General features: G+C 35.5%; 2 protein-coding genes across 3 annotated transcripts; one reads left to right on the forward strand and one right to left on the reverse strand.

The window, feature by feature from the left end:
* Positions 1–1,462: 1,462 nt before the first annotated feature.
* Positions 1,463–6,667, forward strand: RB195_021656 (uncharacterized protein; the record flags this gene model as incomplete). Its single annotated transcript, XM_013436946.2, has 15 exons — positions 1,463–1,567; positions 1,633–1,820; positions 1,894–2,037; positions 2,817–2,989; positions 3,048–3,150; positions 3,552–3,741; positions 3,816–3,975; positions 4,110–4,221; positions 4,691–4,807; positions 4,980–5,089; positions 5,168–5,292; positions 5,365–5,436; positions 5,800–5,959; positions 6,017–6,095; positions 6,559–6,667. The coding sequence occupies 15 exons, from the start codon at positions 1,463–1,465 to the stop codon at positions 6,665–6,667; spliced, it is 1,947 nt and encodes a 648-aa protein (XP_013292400.2).
* Positions 6,668–8,344: 1,677 nt separating this feature from the next.
* RB195_021657 (uncharacterized protein) lies at positions 8,345–16,639 on the reverse strand (the record flags this gene model as incomplete). 2 transcript variants are annotated; one of them, XM_064208510.1, is made up of 5 exons in its annotated part: positions 8,345–8,521; positions 10,251–10,353; positions 11,032–11,137; positions 14,588–14,728; positions 16,603–16,639. In XM_064208510.1, the coding sequence occupies 5 exons, from the start codon at positions 16,637–16,639 to the stop codon at positions 8,345–8,347; spliced, it is 564 nt and encodes a 187-aa protein (XP_064064391.1). The 2 variants fall into 2 exon arrangements, with proteins under 2 accessions (XP_064064391.1, XP_064064392.1); XM_064208511.1 differs by lacking the exons at positions 8,345–8,521; positions 10,251–10,353 and having other exon boundaries at positions 11,031–11,137.
* Positions 16,640–21,814: the final 5,175 nt, after the last annotated feature.

Consider the following 21,814-nt stretch of genomic DNA (forward strand, 5'->3'; position numbering starts at 1 on the left):
AGACACGAAATGAATAACTGGAGAGGTCCGAGGTTTCTTCAAAGCACTTTGGTTGGTATTATTATATTGTAGTCCCAATAGCATTGTATGGACGTGTCTATTATTCGCGCATTTATTCATTTTTTTTTTCTTGGATCCAGTATTTAAGGATTCAAGTAGTCCTTTCAAGTAGAGAAGGTCCAGTGCCTACCACTAAATTCATGCACGGTCAGCACGTACTTACGCCATACACTCATGCTATGTTTATGTGAATATTAACGCATAATTAGAAATAGTTTCTTCATCCAATGACATTCAAATTTCATTCAGCACATGCTTTGATGTAGAAATTAGAAATCAGTTGAACGGTCTTTTTACGGGTTTTCTCCAATCGATTCGATGTATCTCCTTCTCTAGCGTTTTATCGATTCCTTCTGTGAAAAAGTCGCAATTTTTAGGAGAGAAATACCTCTTAAATATAAAAATATCGTTGAGCAATAATTTTACTGATTGTCAATACACTATCAGCTACATATACATACATATATAGTAGGTAAAAACGAAATGAAGTTCGTGGCAGTAGAGTGAGCTGCGCTCGAAGCGACGCGGTGAAGAAACCGCATAGTATCGAGTTAGGATCATCGCGAACTGAAGCTAGGATTGGTGCTATTAAGGGTCCTCTTCTATCTTAACCGCTCCGCTCCATCGCATCGCTTCTAGCGCAGCCGCTTACGCAACTGCACCGTGCTTCATTTTGTTTTGGCCCCATATGTGTAATTACATTACTTGTTTCATGTTTCATTGTTCTACTACAACTTCCCCAATTTCACATCGTTTTCGCATTCTACCGAACCTCTGAAAGAGGTTTAGAAGCTGGAAAAGTTTCATTTTCGTTTGATGGCGACAAATATCGTTAGAAACAACTTCCGTATTCTGCTCAGCTCTTTCTTACTATTAGTTTGTGCATAGTTATAGCTTCTTCGCAGACATTTTTCAAACTGTTATGATTAGTGAGGAAAGAAAATATGAGGAAAAGATAACACGACGCCGGAGGTTCCGTCTAATTTTATATGCAAGAAGGATTTTTATAGTCTGAGGTATATATTGGAGCTCACGAGCAATTCTGACGCATTCAAAGAAAATGAAATATGCCTATTTTGTATATCGCATTTGAACGTATTCGGGTCAAAACGACATGAAGCTCGGTGCATTTACGTAAGCGGTTGCGCACGAAGCGGTGCGGTTGTGCTAGCTGCTGGAATCGAGGTGGGACCATCACGATTTGCAGCGAAGATTGGATCTCTCGAATCGATCTTAACCGTTGCGCTTCACCGCAGCGCAGCAGCTTACGCAGCTGCACCGAGCTTCATGTCGTTTTGACCTAACCGTATAAAACATTCACATGATCCTAAATTCTTCTTTTCCTTCACAAATAACATTATAAAGTAATGTCTGCGCTTATTTCGCTTTCTTCCAGGCTTGCATGATCTCATCATTCATATCATTTTTCCTAATATTTCTACTGTGTCATGTATCATTCGCTTACCATATAGCCAACAATCGTCAGATTCATACTAATTACAACTTTGTAAGTTGTTTCTTCTGCTGTTGTTGTTTCTATCACTTGACCTGCTCCTGATTTCCCAATTCCAGGATACCGTATCCTCAATTCAATCACCATTCGAAGTGAATTGTACCATATCATTATGTGGCGGAGATCTTGCACCTATATACTGTCATGGTGATATCCTTAGCACCGCTTGGAGGTTCGGCCTACAAGATCTATGTCCAGGAGCAAGGATGCGTTTCAGTGCAAAACAAATATTGGAAAATTTTCAGAAGTGAGTCTTTTTTTACTGTTTGTTTATCGAATTTTTACTTTTCATCCATACATTATTGTAAATCTTTGTTCAGATTAAAGTATCCTATTGAAAAGGAGGAATTTCGCGATTTCTGTGGAAATAATTTCGAGGACGCTCCATACTTAAAGAATGTGACATTGCCTGATTTTAAAATTTGGCCACACTTCTTCGATTCGATCAGAAGGAAGGATCACTTGTTGGTCCAAATAGTTTTCTTTTGATTTTATTTTGATGATTGATCACTTCTGAGGTTGTGTTAAGTAGCAATCCTTAAAGGCATCACCCCATGAATCTGAGGTGGTGCAGTTTTCAGGTGGAGTATTCGTATACAGGATGGGAGACTACGGAGAGGGGGGTGATTCCGTCCATTTCTTGCTAATTGCCGTAAAAAACGGCCCGGAAGATACGGCTTCATTCGTTTTGGCGCACCATTTTGTACAAGAGGTTCGATTGGAGCGCGCCAGTCTTGTGGTGCTCCGCATCTTTCGGGCCGTTTTTTACGGCAATTAACAAGAAATGGACGGAATCACCTCCCTCTCCGTAGTCTCCCACCCCGTATATGCATACTCCACCTGAAATCTGCACCACCTCAGATTCGTGGGGTGATGCCTTTAAATTCACCATTTCTTTCCCGCTGTTGATAGACTCCAATTCCTCATATAAGAAACGCTATGTCCTCACGCTGATGAATTTTGACGGATTTCAGTGGTAATTTTAAACCGACAAAGTCAGAAGACCTACTTTTGCCGAATTACTTTAGAATCCCAGTCTTGTCCTGAAATTTAGGATTTTCTTTATATCAAGCCTGCGAAAAAAAAAAACAGAAGTTTCGTTGAAATGGCAATGACTCGAAAAAAAGAGTCAAATATTTGCGAAACGACTACCAACCTTGTTCTCAGAAATTGTTGAGCATTTTATTTTTCGTCTTTTTTTCTCTTCATAGTTTCGTATTCACAGTTGTTATTTAGAATTTAGAAAGCTTGCTAAATCTCTACATTCGCTGTGGAACAAACTATCTCGTGAATTCGTTCGAGACGTTCATCTTAATACATCATTTTATCCCATTGTTCCCGTAAATAATGCATTTATTGTTCCTGGCGGGAAATTTCAAATTTTCTTTTACTGGGATTCGTACTGGATTCTAAAAGGTTTCTTTTATTCACTTTGTTACTTCCTTTTTTATCTGCATCATCTCACTAGCTTCAGGTCTCTACCTGTCGGAATTGGTACGCACTGCTAAAGGAATGATACAAAACTTTGCTGACATCATTGACAAGCATGGATTCATCCCTAATTCAGGAAGTATTCAGTGAGCTTTTTATACAGTTATCTATGCTAAGTCTATAGATCATGTGTCGTTTTTAAGCGTGAAAGGCCTTCCTTAGCTTTTTTTTAAGATCTAGAAAGGTGAGTTGTAAAATATTGCTTTCGGTAACATTTCCGTGATATGGGCGACCTATTTGTTTACTTATCTATTCATTTTCCTTTCTTTTTTCGTTTCTTGCACCGCAGGGACAAATTGCAAAAACTGGATCTGTGAGTGAAAAAGTCTTGGAAGTGTTTAGAAGCAATCTAATCTAGACGTAGGAGAATTAACTGGGTTAACCTACGTAACTGTATATATTTCCCATAGAAAGCTTATTCTAGCATTTTTCAACATTTTAAGAACATTATAAGCTGGGAACCCTACTAGTAATTACGACGATTCAGATTATCTCGTCGTTCTCAACCTCCTATGTTCGTGCAAATGGTAAAGGATTATTTTAATGTTACGAAAAACGTGGAAACGCTGCGACGATGGATTCCGTTCATGGACAGAGAAATGCAATGGTGGATCAATAAAAGAAGTGTAGAAATCGATTTACCGAGCAAAAGAACGGCTTTCGTTTATCTTTATAGGGTAAATTTTTCCCTGATAGATTCTTTTTCTACTTTTCCATTGCGCTTTGTTAGACTAGAGCACTATTGTTTCAGACGGAAACAAACTGTCCACGTCCGGAGAACTTCCTCTCCGATTATTATCTCGGATTGAACAGTACTGATCCCATGAGTTCTTGGACAGCAATGGCATCTGCTTGCGAAAGTGGTTGGGATTTCAGCAGTCGCTGGTTTGATCACGAAGGCGAGCGGCAATGTACGACGTGTTTTTTTTTTATTACCGTTCCGTTTTTCAATCTTTTATTCCTGCTGATCACTTCCAATTAAGTTTTTCGTCAACATTTTCTGGGAAATTCCCTTCTGAGTTCCAAAATCTTGATTCTTTTCCAGACGCAAAGGTGACAATTCGCACTCAGACTATTGTTCCCGTAGATTTGAATGTTTACATGGCTTTGAATATGAGATTTCTTGCTGACTCGCACACATTATTGGGTAATCATAGGTGAGAAATTATTTTCTTTTGATATTTGATAGGTTATTAGTTTTTGGAACGTAAGTGGGTTTCTCTGGTGCATTTGTATATTATCATAAAATTACATCCGAACTCATCCGAATCGCCTTTTTAACTCGAATTTGTGGAATCAGTTACAGTATAGCGATATTGATTTCTTCTAAAGTAAAAGAAGTTGGCTACTGATTCCTGAAGTGGCTCTTATTACAAATTCTAAACGCGCTCATGTGAGGAAAACTTTGGATAATGATCTCTAAAAAATAGGACTGAACGAATTCAGATGCAATTTAGAACAGTTTCATTTTAGGTACACAGGTAAATGATGTTTCTTTGGAGCGCATAGACCGAATATTATAATTTCATACAACAAAATTGGGATGTTGACATGTTTACGATGTTTGTTTGGAAACAACAAATTCATTCAAATGCAGTGTTATATTCTAAGGTTTCAATGATTTAGCATGGCTACTTGGTATCGGGACAAATATGATAACTTGTTATTCGATATTAATGCTCTTTTCTGGAATATGGAAGAAGGAGTATGGTTTGATTACGATCTTCACAAAAGAAAACAAAGGTAGATTTTGCCTAGCCTGCATTTTTCTTGTTTTTTTTTTCTTATGTATTTTATTCGAACGTATTCTTATACTATACTGTGGCATTGGAGGTGTACAATATTTGGATTATTCTCAACGCGCAGTTTTCCCCTTTTTGGGATGTTTCTGCTTACGGATGTTAATGTTATTCAGATCCGAGTTCTACCCTTCCAATGTGTTTCCACTCTTGTTAGCTGAAATGGAACCGCAAGCCGACAATGTCTATAACTATCTCGAAAGAATAGACGTTTTTCGATATCCCGGTTTGTTCATTTTCCTCATTTTTTTTGCCTCCATCTCAATCAACCTTTTAACGTATAAGCGCTACCAACATCATATAGGTGGAGTACCCTCTACTATGCCTGTGAAGTCAACGGAACAGTGGGATTTCCCCAATGTTTGGGCACCGACACAACACTTTTTTATCCGAAGTCTTCTGACGTCGAAACATCCTGGATTGCAGCAGGTACATAAATATACACAGTTAGCTGGAGAATGGACTTCTTCCCAATGCTTTCAATTGTTTTGAGCTTTTCAGAGAGCCCTTGACGAAGCGGACAAATTCGTCACCACTGTCTTTAATGGATTATTCAATCCACAGAGAGGCATGGTAAGTGAAATCAATCCACCTACATCCATGCTGACAATTCCTTTTGCTGATACTATATTTTATAAGTAGGATTGGATCTTCTCTGAAATGTAAGTGAGTTGCAGCTTCTCTCTCCGTAATTTTGCCCTACTACTTAGTTTGAATTTCGTTTGGGATTATTTGGGATTCTTTTGTTCTGATTTGCTAAAATGCAACATCTTTACTTCAATAATCCTATTTACGATAACCTTCTTCATTCCTGGAATTAACTGTCCACCTTTGTTACACTCATTGTCAGAACCCTGCAGTAACCTTTCTTATTCTTTTCTTTGTTATTTTTTTTTGAAATAATGTTTGGAGAAACGAAATATGTCATACTTTTAGCCATCTGGAGTATGGGAAAAGTACGATGCTCGCAGTTCAGAGGGAAAACCTGGTGGTGGTGGAGAGTATGTAGTACAGGAAGGGTTCGGTTGGACGAATGGTGTTGTTATGGATTTAATAAATCTGATAAGCACTCATGACGTTTCCATAAAGTCAACTGGTATGCGTATTTTCTATCGTTGCGCTTTGCTATGGCCTCATACTGATTGTATTTCAGAAATGAATTTATTCGGAGAACCAGAACGTGCTGGATTCGTTATCGTTGCCATCTTCTTCTTGCTACTTCTGGCTACCTGGTGAGATTCATCATTTATTTATTGTTCTTTCATCATTCTCTTTTATTTATTTACCTTTTTCAACCAGATTTGTGTTTATTTTTCGTATCGCCTCGGTAGTGTATCTAGATTCATTATGGATCCGCGAAGTAAGATTATGAGAGAGGCTTCTGAAGGGATTAGTGAGAAGGGTTGGAGATGAAACGTTTCTTAGAACTATTCACGGTACCTCACTGGTCAGTTATTCCAGTATATCACGGATTAATCGTTGCTGCTACTTGTTCTTATGAGGAGTAAATGGAAGATGGAAGTAAAGGGTTTCTTCTAACCAACTAATTTTTTTATTCGATCGATGAGGATTTGCAGCCCTGGTCACTAGGATTTCTGTTTGGGTCCAGAACGCCATGGATATTTTGAAATGAATACTTTAGAGCGCTTTTTATAGTTAGAATGGTTTCTTTCCAATATTTTGCTCTTATTCAAGGTTTGCCTCGTGCGGTCTGTACGGCTACTTTTGGTTTCCAAGACAAAGAGTAGTGCAAGGCGAAGAACGATCTTCTCGACATCTTCTAGAAGAAAGTGATAGCGATTAGTTCTTTGTAGGTTTCTTTAATGTTCGCGTTTCGTCCCTTAATTTAAATGTGATCTATGTACGGGACTTAAAACCGTTTATTCAAGAGAATCTTCCGGGTGTTTTCTTTTTCAAATTCTTGTCACATATCTCCTTTTCTAGTGAATGTGATATACGTATTTCTATGGAACACTATCTAGGTTCGCCTTGTAAGTTATTCTTCTTGTTCTTAGTACAAGGTTGGCACTTGAGTTCGTGCGAGTTTTCTAAACTAATCAAGATCAATTTCCGCAAAAGCAATTCAGTAATTTTTCGCTCAATTTTGCATCCTTTTGCGTTTCGCATGGCAGTTTTGAGTATCGTGGTTAGAGAAATCCGAACTTTTCAATTACAATGAGGTAACCATACCAATTTTGAGGCTCTTGGAAAATTATCCTTTTACTAAACAGGATCGTCATCCAGACGAGGGGAAGGTCCGAAATCATAGAGTCGTGAAGTCCGTGAAGAAAAAACTGTCGGAAGTAACTCTATTTTTCATCGTGGTTTGTCATTGTTTTGATGCGAAACAAATCCTACCATCTTGAATCTTAAGTGAAAAATTTCAACCGATTGAGAAAAAAAAACGAAAATTATTAAAGAATTTGTTGCAAATGATTAAGAGCCAATTGAGAGATTTTAATTGCGCACGAAGTAATGTACCAATCTAATACTAACCGAAATTTCACATTTCTTGTCAGCTTTTTCTCTGGGCAATTGGCTTCATAGTTTTACTTTTCGTTAAGTGGAATTTGATATGAATTACAGTTGTAAGAGGTTACTGTTAACAAACTTTTGCCTAATAATGTATTCACTTCGCAAGTTTTTGGTGACTTGTCATCTGTGTAGAAGAATACGGTGTAAAAAATGCTAGGTTATTAGAAACTAGAATTCGCCGATCCTTGGTATGTTTTATGAGTTGTTAAAATATAAAAATCCAAGAACTTGATATTTCATTGTGTCCTTTTTTAAGGGGTTTGTTCATTGCTTATTAGATGCTTTATAGTTGTGTTTTTATAAAGATTTCTCTTCGAAGATTTGTTCTTCAATGAAAAATCCGGCAAAAAAACCTTTCTTTTACTTTAGTCTGCTGCTCAGTTATTAATAGTGGATCCTTTTTTCAAAGTGGATACAGGTTTCGCAGAGTTGGTGGGCTTATAGCAAGAAAAAAAAAGTCGAAATCGTAATTTCCTTCTAAGATAATGAAATGGTAATTTTTTTTTTGTTCAGTCTCAGTACAAGAAGTTGGATCTATTAGTATAAAAGGATAAAGGATAAAGTCACTGGCGTATCAATCCACTTGGGATACGCCAACCCGTTTTACTGGAATTCGTAATCGTTGAGGTTTTGGAACGCGTGTTGGCCTATACAATGACAAAGTCAGTGTTTTCATCTTCCCAGACAAGACTGGTACCAATTTATCCGCTTTGGAGGGATGAAAGGCTTGGTTTGCACTAGGGCGGTTTCGAACCCTCGACCGGACGGACAGTGGCTACAACGGACCTCTAACCGACTGCGCCACACCCGTCCGGTTCAATTCGTATAGTGAAGAGATGTTCTGACCCACTCTCGATTCACTTCGAAATATGCGCTACTTCCCTTACAGAACAGAGAGATCAAAAGTTGAGGTGATCAAACGATAGAGAAATTTCTGATTGATAGTCTATGCGTTAAGTTCCATACTGATTGCTACCAAACTATGAGGAAGATGAGAAGTGTTTCGTTTCTTTGCTGGAGAATATTTTCGGGACCGACGAGATCTAGACCTTAACCCTATGAGAGCTTTGAGAAGAAGCCCATTTCTTATAGGAATTTCTCGCAGTTCTGCGTCAAACTCCACCTATACTCAACGTCAAATATGTTCAACCGAGTAGACGTGACGTCGATGCAGCAACACTGTCCTTTTCGCTGCTTGACTCACAATCTCTCATATCTGTGCCCTGTCCCAATCGAAGGGATACATCAGACCATCAGATCAGGGATTCGGCCGAACACATCCGCCGTCGACTATAGCCGTTCCAGTTTCGTTCCCTGCCAAACCGAAGAGGAGAAAGAGGGGAAATTGATCAATTTTCACTTTCCATACCTCTTTCCGTATCTCTACGCAATATGTGCTGTATTTCAGGAGTAGATTCGCTGGATGATCCGGAATTATCATACATTTCTGGGTTATCACTTTGTTTCGCAGCGAAAACCCTTAGAACTTGCGCAATGCAGAATTTCTGGAGTGAGGGGTGATTCCTTGTCACTTTCTTTCTATTATATTCTGGTGGAGAATGGAACATTAAAGATGAAATCAATATGATTCGGTTCATAGACTTGATAAAAATCTCCAGATAATATATTTGAAATAATTTGTAGCGAAACAAAAAGTTTGAATTTATGTAAGGTTCCCTACACTTTTGTGCTTCTTTTTTTGGCTTCTTTATCTGTTTTCAAGTTCGCGTACGAAGCTGTTCCCACAAAACACTTGTGAGCTACATGGAGTCACATCCAGGAAACAAAGTGCACTGTTTTTCTGGATCGCTAAGTGGAAGTGCATAGTTGCTTCGGTGGCAAAAAAAAGTGAGCACTCGCGTCAGCGTACCTCCTCTACATTGATCCAAAATCCGCGAAATTTTATGGATTGAATCGAGTAGTTCCTCATTTGTTTTCATTTCATTTGTATTTTTGGCATAAATATGTTCCGTTGATAATTTCGTTCATTAAAATTTGTCTACAAGTTCGGAGAATAATCGTGTTGCCTTTATAAATCTATTATTTTCATTTTGTTTGATTAGTTGATAGCTATCAGGACGTTATAATATCATTGTTATGGTCTTTGCACAAACAAACATAGTGATCAGTCGTTTTCACTAGCATCTGTTAAAAATAATTCTTGTTTACAGTGTTTTAAGGTGATATCGATGAAAAAAGTGAATTATTTGAAGAAAATTAGTTTTTGCTATGAAATTCATACCACTGTGGTGCTTTTTGAGTGTATCGTGGATGTTGACGGTGCTTTCTCAACCGCAAAAAATAATTAGGACATATAAAAGCATTTAATTTTGAAAGATCCGAAAGATGTTTTTACACGATTCTCATGGAATAAAATACAAATAGTGGATTTTGTAAACTTGTATGGGATTTCAGCTCTGGAAATTAATGGAAATTTGACAAATTAATAATAATTTTAAATTAATATGGTTTGGTCTCGTGACTAGTGCATTTCAATCTAACTCCAGGTGCATTACTTTCAGTCGATGAAAAAATCACTAGAAAAGCTCCGTTGCTTTCAAATTTTTCTGGATATCAATTCAAAATATTAAGAAAATCTTACCTTATATTGTGTTTGAATTTAAAAGTTTCAAAATAAACACAGAAAAAGTTATTATTTGATGAAAATGTTAAAAGATGTGTGTTTCTCTAATACGCTCAATATTTTGATAAGCGGTCATATCACCCCAGGATCAATAATTGTGTTTTTCTTTCTAAAACAGATTGTTTCCAGATGAAATTTGTACACATGTAGTGAAAAGTGATGCTCGTTTTGCGGAAATAACTTGAAAAAAAATCCTTTAAAAGCATACCTCCGTATCACTCCATATACCAAATATGTCCCAATCCGATGCACTTCCTGGTATTTTCACAATCAAACGTCTGTTATTCACACCATCACGTAATTCTTTTTCGCTGAAATTCCAGAATAATTCAATTGAAAATCTGGATTTCTTAATTAATGATTTTTTTGTTCAGTTTTTTAGTTGTTTCTGTAAATAAAGAAGTATCCTGTCACTTACAGCATTCCCTTTTTTTCTTTAAGAGAATCCCTTGCAAATGTCCTAATAAAAACTGTCCTGATAAAATTAATAGTGTTGTGGGGTTCCCTTTTTTAGTTCCTTTGCTAGTCAGATGAGGTTACATATTCAGGAAAAATCTCGTGAGAATTCTTCCAGTTTTGAAAGAAAAGATCCAAAGATAATATCAAAATTGAGTGGTCGTAATAGTGTCGTGAAAATTGCTCAACGCAAAAACTTTGCTTCTATTCATTGGTCACAGTTATCTACTAGAAATGATGATGTTCGTTCTTAATACTTCCCATTCCATAAATAAATCTTTCCCATTTCTTTTTCTTCCAGGATTAAGGATTAAAGAATGGCTTAGATTGCACGGGAAAATTCATTTTAATGTCTTACCCATCATTGGTAGTCCCGCGGGGAATATGTTCTCTCTTATAAAATAAGCGTGAACAAATTTTGACAGAATCGGCTTTAGTCGTTTGTTAAAAAAACTTAGAAAACAATAAGATAAGATGATTTTTTCTCTTTGGGACCAATAAAAAGGAATATTTACAGGGAAACTGAAACTCACTACAGGCGAAGCCAATCTCCGTCATTCGAAATTTTGTACTCATACACTTCCGTTGCTTGTTTTTGAATTTTGCTGTTTTGAAAGACAAAAGTCAGCCTGTTCCGATCTGAAAAATCGTAAAATTCATGGTATTATCGGAATCGCTTCCCGAATTGTTATCTCCTGAATCTTTCTTATCAGTTGCAAATTTGCACATGCACTTATTACGGTGAAAAAATCTCAGCGTACTAGAAGTGCAAGAGACTTGCAGGAGAAATCCATAAAGTGAGTCATCCCCTTCTTCTATCTCTCCAACAAATTCTACTTTGCCTTCTATAAGTAATTTTTAAAATGGAAGACTAGTAAAAAAAATCTTTTGATCATCCCATATGGACATTTTCATCTACATTTCTTGCGATACACTTTCATTTTTTAAAGGCGAATTTCCTATTTATATCTTATTTGTTTTCCTATTTATTTTTCTTACTATCATGAAAAGTTATTGAGGTCGGGTGTGAGAGAATTTGTAAGGTAGCATTTTTATAAAATACTTGATTTATTAGAAATTTGAAAATGTGACTGTAGAGGTAATTTCTCTCCACAAATGTGGTTGTTTTAAATTTTTTATTTCACATTATCACATACAAGATAGCATAGTATTTGTCAAAAAAAAAAAAAACGCAAAAATGTTGGGATAATTTTATTCTAGTCTCGTTCAGTTAGTTTTTTGCTTTCCTTCTTCTCTTCGGACTTATTGATTTACGTATTTGGATTGTATTGTATTTGAATTTCATTTAAGTAACGTTATAAATGTCTTGAAGCAAGCATGTTGCCGGATAAAAAAATAGATTATTGAATGGAAAGACGGGAGCTTCGTAAATTCCATTTTTTTCCGCCGTATTATTTTTGAAACATGATTTTGTGTACGGTCACATGCCTAATCGTTCTGCTCTTAAGGATTTGGAAATTATTGTTGGATACACATAAACTCTGTTCGAAATTCATGAATATGAAACAGTATTATTCACGGATTATCCTCGTCATTCCACTAGTTTTCCTACGTATATATATTTACCTACGTTGAACTGTTCATACACCACTGTCATCTATTTATTTTATTTGAGGTTTACTAGAATCCAATGATATACTAATTATAGTAAATACATGCACAATCGATGTGTATTTTATTTTTTCGCTAATTAACTGAATCATTATATCGACTATTTCAAATACAGTACAACACCTCTACTAACTTGTGTCCCAAAATCCGTCGCCGACGGATTAATCCGTCGCAAACCGTCGGAATTCTTGGAAGTGAGCAAAATTAAGTTTTGAAAATACCATTCGGAAGTAAATGAGCTGCTGATTTCAAATACGCTTCGAGAATTTACTTTTGACAAATGTGTGGCCTGAAAACGGGCAAAGTTCCCTCAAGCCCCGTTAATTACTTTCACACCTTCGCAATCCTGCCATTGGGATATCCCGCGGATACATCTCCATGGAAGGAAGGGGTGTTTATAGGTCTTTCGCTTATTTCTCGGAATTGGACAAAATGTTCATTACCTCCGTAATTAGGAGGTTATTTAGAGCGTTTTGGTACCCCACATCATATATTGGTCCGAAATTTCCATTCTCTTCAGAAATTCATGAAAGTGCTCCATCGAAGATTAGTAAAAAGCCATACTTTCCAAGCTGTGAAAAATCTCCTCGGAAAGTTTTCAGCAAACAACTTATATGTGACAATAGTTTATATTGTAAGTTTCTAGCTTTGAAAATGTCTAGTTTTTCCAGTGTCAAACTTACAACATTACTCTATTTCGTTATTTAGTCCAATTTTTGAGCAGCTGTCAACGGCTTAGAATGAACGCTTAGGTCTCGCGATTTGGAACTTGCCTAGAACTCTTATTTCTTTACGAGAAGTGAATTAGGGGCTAACATTGAATGACGGCTGGTCATGGTTTTCGAGTGACCAAATTGAGGAAATTTTCGTCTGTTTTCACAAAACAGAACTTTTTGCAGCCTCTATGAATTCCTTCAGTACCTCAAATAGCCAGTTCTTCTCACAAAAAGACGCTCTTTCGAATGATGTTGAAATCACTTTTATTTACAAACTTCAAAATTTCAACATTGACTCCGCCCTCTTATAGAGCAGGCGATATTCTATAGCTGGAATGGTTATCGCGGCCCAGGCACGGTCTGCCAGGCATCTCACACCTTCGATAGGTGACTCCTCTGGCGATTCGGCGTCACAGAGAGACAATAATGTTTGAACATAAATGAACGGTGACGAGAATTCTAAAGAGTTCTTATTCATAAAAAAAAAGCAGTGATAATTTGAAACGGCTAGGAAGGAAAATGACTGACGAAACTAAACCAAGAAATAAAAAGAAGAGGAGAGGGAAGAAAGGAAGAAGTGAATATTATTCTAATTAAACTGCAAGACACGGAAAATTCAAAAATTTAAGATGTTCCGATTTTTCATCCATAAGACGTCTTAATTTGTTACATGTCTGTCTTTTTCAGGAGGTTTGTTTCGTTTGTTTGTATTTCTTTCCGAAAGCTTGTGAAATTGGAGAAGCTGTATGGTTCCGATGACTAAAAACTGTGTAGAATTCTCGTCACCGTTCATTTATGTTCAAACATTATTGTCTCTCTGTGACGCCGAATCGCCAGAGGAGTCACCTATCGAAGGTGTGAGATGCCTGGCAGACCATGCCTGGGCCGCGATAACCATTCCAGCTATAGAATATCGCCTGCTCTATAAGAGGGCGGAGTCAATGTTGAAATTTTGAAGTTTGTAAATAAAACTGATTTCAACATCATTCGAAAGAGCGTCTTTTTGTGAGAAGAACTGGCTATTTGAGGTACTGAAGGAATTCATAGAGGCTGCAAAAAGTTCTGTTTTGTGAAAACAGACGAAAATTTCCTCAATTTGGTCACTCGAAAACCATGACCAGCTGTCATTCAATGCTAGCGCCTAATTCTCTTCTCGTAAAGGAAGGAGAGTTCTAGGCAAGTACCGAATCGCGAGATTTAAGCGTTCATTCTAAGCTGTTGATAGCTGTTCAAAAATTGGATCAAATAACGAAATAGAGTAATGTTGTAAGTTTGACACTGGAAAAATTTTAGATTTAAATTTTAGTAGGTAAAACTTTGTCTGTGCTACCATTTCCTGTAGCTCCCATTTTTTTATCCTATACTATATCCTTGTATAGAAATTAATTCACAGTTAAAGATTTCCTCTAGCAATCTTTTGTAGTTACTGTATACAGAGACTCAGTTTAATTCAGGAACGAGTTAGGTTCCAATTGCCGTTTGTAACTCAAAATGTTCGAATGATGTTATTTAACGTCAATTCATAGCGTAATCGAATTTATTTAAATAAATAGGCATGATATTAATTTAATACAGATGCTTTGCGATACTAAAATTTACTAATAATTCAGTAATCCATAAATGAGGAACTATTCTTAAGTTATAGAGTTCTTGATCAGAGAAATGTCTATATTTCTGTGATTCTTGTACTTTTTAGGCTAAAACAGAAATGAATAGAAAATCCATGTTCGCGAAGACTCACCAATCAATCGTTTAAGATTGAGATCCTGGATTTGTAGATGTGTAGTGTTTACCAGATAGACGTGACCCTCTAGTGCGTAGGATGCGTTGCGCAATTTCCCCAAATACACACCATAGTACTCGTCTGCTGTTACGAATGACACTAAAAAATATTTAGCTCATTTTTCCTCTTTTTTTTTGGCTTTTGGTTCTTTTTCTAAGAATTTGTTATTACCATTCCTATGATAATTTCTCAATAATCTTAGTAATTCACCTAATTTCAAATTGAAATTTTGAATTTCCTCAAGAAAACGTTAAATAATAGTTCTTCAAACGCACTGGTAAGTAATAAATAAGAAAAGACGTAAAAGAAAAAGATGAAAGAAAGAAGTGTATCGTCCTTCTCTTTTTTTCTGCTTCATCATTCTATATTTTTATTCTTTTTTTTTTACTATTGTTGATTTACACCTTATTATTTCCTCTTTCTAATGATCACGAGCAATTTATTCCAGTCGCTTCTATGAAGTTCTTATGGATCTTCTCGATCAGCGCTTTTCTACTTGACAGAAAGATGGTTCAGAGTTTATTGCTGAAGATTTTTTTTTTGAATCTTGGCAAATGCCTCCGAAAAGAAGTGAATTCAATCCAGGTTCTATTCTCGAGAATGAAAGGCGGCTTAGCAAATAAAGAAGAATGGATTTTATGTGTTTGGGACCTCTTAGGGACTCTTTTTTTTCGACCAAAGTTTTCATCAGTCGAAAGGCAATCAATAATGTTAACAATCGTCGTATTTTTCTTAATTTATAGATGCACCTATTAAATTTGGTGACCTAGAAACTGCGCTATAATTCAGAGGTAAAAAAAAAAACATGAAAGTGAAATTCTTGTTTTCAACAACTTCAGAAACTTCTTGGTATCATCTACAGTAGTTTTTTTTAGCAAGTATTCTTACCGCTGACTAATTTCACCATTGTGAGAGAAAAATTACGCTCTAAAGGAAGCATCCAGGCAGAAAAAAACTTTGTTAGATTTTATGGATTCTGCAAGGTTATGCTCTGTTCGAGCAGCCAGGACCTTTAATTTCGTAGGAATTAGCAGCGGGTGCAGAAAATAATTGTTTAAGTAAGATCAATTCCATCAATTTTTAATTTTAAACCATGTGGACGAGTTACCACGGATCTTTCCTCGTCATTTGTACATCTCAAATACACATGTAATTGAATACGTGTCACGTGAATTTGTCGTGAAACGTCAAGGCCGTAAACTCGTACACTTTCGCAATCTGCTATGCATTTTTAAATGAAATTTGAGCTGGTTCAATGGATTTCCCACGACAACAATTTCTATTGATCCGGTGCACATCAAAACTCGTCCACATCCATAATAATCAATAGGAATTCATGTGATCGGATGTGTATAAAAAATCATCGATTACCTATAAGAATTTTAGGCTTTATTCTTCTAATAACTAGAAGTTTCTCGTTGTTATCGATCAGTAGGTGGAAAAAAGTTGTGATTATTTCCAGTAATCATTCCTGGCAGTCAGCAAAATCCAGAAATGTATTCTGATCAAGCAATGTAATGTTGTAATGGATTCGTGAGCAATGAATACTTTTTCATTTCGGCTTTTCATTCGATCGGAATTTGTACGCGTTCATTTCAGTGCAAGTGTAATATTTTTTTTTTCATTTTTTCAATAATATTCTGGAATACACAGTGTTTACTATTTAGAACATACACGTTGTTTACACATAGATTAATGCAGTACTTAGAAGTGTTTTGGTGTTGTAAATGTGAATAGATATATAAATAATGTATAAATAAGTATATCTGCTGCTATTTTAAAAATATGCGTTCGAATCTGCGAGTAAATGTTCACGTAATTGTTATTCAATGATAAATTAAAGAAGCAGTAATAATATTTTCGATGTGACCCGTAAAAAAGCATAAAATATAAGGGAATTTCGTATCCTAAGCAGATATTCCGGATAGTTATTTCTTGGATTTATTAGCTACAAAATAAATATCATTTCTTACATTCAAATAAGCTGACGAGAAGTAGCAGAGATCGCATGGAGTGAAAGTGACCAAGCGTGGGCGTATAGCGGATATCGGTCAGTCGAAAACAATGAAGAATCATTCCGAACCGCTTTTCTTTATGTGATCAATCAAATCTCAACGATCATACAATCTCGTCCATTATTCCATATCTCGGACAAAAAACGATAATTGGAATTTCCCCGATTTTTCATAGTATCATTGCTAAACCGTCTAATTTCACAGTTTATTTTCTTCGAGTGCAGTCTTCCCTACTGATTTTCTGGATCGCACATTTTTCACGTAATCGATTCGCATAGTTGTGGAAATTTTTCTCTTTTTTTCTCTCGTAATTTTGTATGACGTAAAATGTCCTCGTTCAATGCGATATCTATGGATTCAATACAATCCGTTTTATATTCACTAGTACTTTTTTGCTTGTTTCAGTACATGAGCATTAATAACGTTAAAATTTAAAATTCACAAGAATTCAATTCTTGTACGGAAATAAACTTGAAAATCTTTGCATTCTAATCCAGAATTAACCATTAATTACTCGAATGTATTCCGGATACTTCCTTTTAGTTATTTAACATCGCATTTTGTTTATCGAATTTTTGAATGCTGGATTTTTTTGGTTACGTTTCGGGTCTTTGTGAGGTGAAAGGTTTCCGAGGATAATTTTTGTACTGCTGAATAGCTATACAAAAATAATATGAAATAATTAAAAATAATAATAATAAAATAATAATAAAATACAATACAATACAATAGAACTACTACATATGTAGTTCTACGTAGTATGCTGTATATATTATACAAACTCATTAAATAGCTATGCGTTATACACTGTATTATGCACATATTACAGTATACAATAAAATACACACTTTTTTAGGTATACATTTGGGTATTCCAACGCTTTTGTATAGTTCTTATTCGTGTATTACAGTACTCTAATGCGTAATGAAATTTTTAACTAATTTTCATAGTTTTCAATATTGTTAGTTACATTAAATTTAATATTATTATATTATATGTTGCATTTAATATATACGTATTGTATTACGATATAAAATTTTTATTTTTGTCGTTAAAAATCTATTTCTTTTGAATGCGAAATTGTAGTTTGTAGTTTTTAATTTTTTTTTATCACTTAGTTTGCAAGACCGGTTCGTGATATTTGTGTGACAGTATCACACAAATTTTTTGAAAACGTTTGCTCTGAATTTTATGTTATAGACCTATGCAAATGGAATGTTAAAGCGATTAACACTGGTCGGAAACCAGTTTAGTTCGGGTTATAATATCATAATCACTGGAGTAATTCGCTCTCTTCGCTTTGATATCACTTTCAACATCACATCGTATGGTGAAAAAAAGACTGAACTCACTTTAATTTTTGAATAATTGGTAGCATTTGAGTTAATATTTGTAGAATTTCCATTTGAAGATTGTAGTGCACAGTAGAAATTCAGTAAATCCGATATTAAAATAAAATAGATAAGATTCGATGCAATTGAGCGAAGGTATTCAAAGTTTGCTGGATGAGACGTGTAGAGCTGCCCGATTGAACTTAGATATGAGGAAAAACCTCATTCGTCCGTACCATCCTATCCGCAATGTAAAAAAATGATCGCAACGATGCAATGGATGAGATTTGCAGAACTGATGGGCACCGAAATTTACTTATAACGGAATAAGATATCTAGAATGAGGAAATTGAATTGATTCGGAAGATCTAGCTTTATACACGGAAAAAGAATGAAAACACGTTAAAACCTGTGCTGATCCTACAAATACTCCCTTATTTTCCAGTAAAATTGAACGTTTACCAGAAATACCCCTTTTGGGCTTCTTTTTGGAGGCTCTGGTGGAGGCTTTGATCTTCTAAATTTCAGAGAATTTCTCCGAGAACCACCATAGATAAAAATTTTGAGATTTTAGTTTTTTTCACATTCGGTAGTAGACGAAATCTCTTGGTACTGGATAGTGGAATTTTTTTTAGCACTGTGCGAAATGGAATACTATATCTTTAAGTCATTTGCTCGATATTTGGAGCCTTTTCAAGGATTAAAATGGTTCCTGAATGGAATTCATGCCTTCAACTTTTACATTATCTCTTCCGCTGTGGCCATATTTTCTTTTTTCATGCTTTCTTGGAAAAAAAAATTAGCTAACTCAGATTTATTCCTCCTCAGCTTCCCTCTATTTGAAAGGAGTTTTCGAGCATGTCTTGATGTTCGGGCACGGCATTGAGGTCTATTGAGTTTTGTGCCGATTTCTTCAAGGTTTCACTACCTTTTCGGCTTCATTCTTCAGCAATTTACTTTAATATTTTGATTATTTCAAAACACTCACAGGTGTGTCATAAACCAAAAAAAAAGAAAAAAAGTAGAGTTCACGTAAGAATTTAGCCTAACTTCTATACAGCAAAGTTGGCCTTGATCTATTCTAGGAATGAAATCCGAGAAAAAAAGCTTATCAATTTAATTCCATTCCGAATTGATTTTGGGTAGATAGAAGATTTTCTGGTGTCGCTAACATCCACAAAAACTTGATAATACAACATTTTGTTCCTTTGTAACTCTGTTTGATTTCTTAATCTTCTTACAGATTTGTAACATCAGAAAATGAGGTTTTCACATCCTTGTTATCTTACGTTTTTATGTTTTCCGTCCTCTGGAATCGTCCTTAGAGTTTCCCGTTAATTCCATAGCAACGATTGCGTCTGTACTTGATGGGATTGTGTTCAGACTAATGTTCGTTGCCATTTCTAAGATTGCACAAACCAGATTCTCTATGAATTAGAATCAAATTTTTCTTTTTTCTCACCTATTTAGGAATTCTTAAATAAAACTCTTACCAAATCAATACGATTATTGCATGAAAAAATCAAATAGGAACATAGTGAACTTTATTGTGAGTGTTATTTTTATCTTTTTCACTGACTAAAGACATTTATTTTTCTACTATCAAAATTTTACTCGGAATTATTTTTATCTGAATGCGATTCGAATTTAATTGCACACTACCTATTCCTAAAGGTAAATCTGTCTGCTTTTGTAGCATCCTCTCTAAATGTCCTTGTTCAACGTGATTGAGTATATTCTTCCAGACAAATATCATTGTGTCTTGTCATATTTCCGGCAGGTACGAGTGATCCAATAACGTCTCCATCAAAACACTCATTTTCTACTGTAAATAGTAATGTCCTCCAATAATTGTAATCAATATCATATATAAAGGATAAAGTGTCTGGCGCTAATCAATTTGCTTTATCGTCGTATGAACGATGAAAAGCTTGGTGAGCACTAGGGCGGATTCGAACCTCCGATTGATCGTGCAGGAAGCGGAACCTCTAACCGCTACACTACCCTCAGCCCATATCATATATCCCATATATAGTCGTGTGGAAACGACATGAAGCACGGTGAAGCTGCGTAAGCGGTTGCGCTCGAAGCGTTGCGGTGGAGCGCGACGGTTGGAATCGAGATGAGACCATCGCGAACTGCAGCAATGAACAGGCGTCTTCACTCGATCCTAACCGCTACGCTCCACCGCAACGCTTCGAGCGCAATCGCTTACGCAACCGTAATTCATATCGTTTTGACTCTACTATAAGAAGGTCAGCAAACAACAAGTACACACGTACTGCTTAGTACAAAAATACGTTCCACGCACGTGCTACCTATTTCTACCTTACTGTTAAGAATATTTTATTATTGCTGCCTATTGTATTATCTACTACAGTACTTCTGGATACTCTACATTATCCTTATACTCACTGTGTCGTACGTGCTTACTTGTTATTGTATTTTTATTTATTACTTTTATTACTTGTTATTACTACTTATTCGTTAAGATTAATCAATTACTGCTATTCGTGCGAGCATTTTTATTCTAGTAATTGAGAAGTTCCTCTGCAAAATTCACTTGCAAAATTGGTTTCCCAGTAAAACGGACATTTAAACGAACAAATATATGAATGAGCAAGTTAATAAATGGGAATAAAAATAAATATGAATAGTAGTAAATAATAATGATAGTAATTAAGTGAATAACGAAATAATTGAGTGTAATTATGAATAACTATGTGTTATTTGTTTTTCTCTCTGTCTCTCTGTGTTTATTTATTTATTTATTTATTTATTTCCTCGATCTTTCTTGTCTAGCAAATTTGTTGCCTGGATTTTTTTTCCAGAATCGAATGAATAATCTCACTTTTTTCTGTGAAATTATTTTTTGTTACGGCTTCAGTCCATATTTTTAATCCATATTCGTGTAATTATTCATTAGTGTCATTATTTATCAATTAATTCTATTTACGGGCGTGATTATTTATTTATTTCCAATATAAAAATATCAATTCAAAGTAGATACGCTTTATAGGTATCTTATGTACCATTAACTATGTAATGTGTTCTTGAAGATTCTGAACAAATTATAAATGGTTCTGTCAGTTTGTTTCTTTTCCTCTTTAACAAATTGGTTGCCTGAAATTTTTTTCTACTAAAATCGTCGCTCTGATGAATTCCTGTTTGTTTAACAGGCACATCCGGAGTTTTTCAAAGGTAATTAAGATATTATAAATGAACATTCCTATTTTGCAAATAATCGTGCGATCAAATCTTAACTGAAGAAATCTTACCATTAGAATTTAATCTTTTCTTTTCTGGAAGACTAGTACAAGTTGAACAGTGCTAGAAATGATTTTATTTAGGATTGAATATAGAGTGAATGTCGTTTTCCACCTTCCCTCATATTTGAAGGACATCACCTGGTTCCATCCCATTAAATTCCTCGTGGTCATAGCAGAGCTCTTCATTCCCAGTAATGGGCGTGAATTTTTCGAGGAATTTATCATTTAAAAAACCATGGTAACCTGCTCTGCTAGATTTTAGATTGAGAATGGCATTATAAAATGGCGAAAATAAGAATTTTATGAGGTCGATAGAATGTTTCAGTAAAAAGAGGACCGGTCTTTCGGCAGTGAAACATCCTTTTCTCCTTGCACTTTTGCATTGCTCAAGTGCTGTTCGTACGAATATTTACTTTGTGAAAATTCCTCCGTCGTTCCTCCTGCTTCAGACTTGTACTTTATTATTTTTTTAGTATTATTGATAGGTATCATTTTTAATAAAATCTGCTCTCAACAACAAAATTCCAGTACATTTCATATTATAATGTATAATGATGAAAACCTTGTTTT

The sequence above is a fragment of the Necator americanus genome, chromosome X (genome assembly GCF_031761385.1).
Source record: "Necator americanus strain Aroian chromosome X, whole genome shotgun sequence".
In the NCBI taxonomy this organism is placed as follows: Eukaryota; Metazoa; Nematoda; class Chromadorea; order Rhabditida; family Ancylostomatidae; genus Necator; species Necator americanus.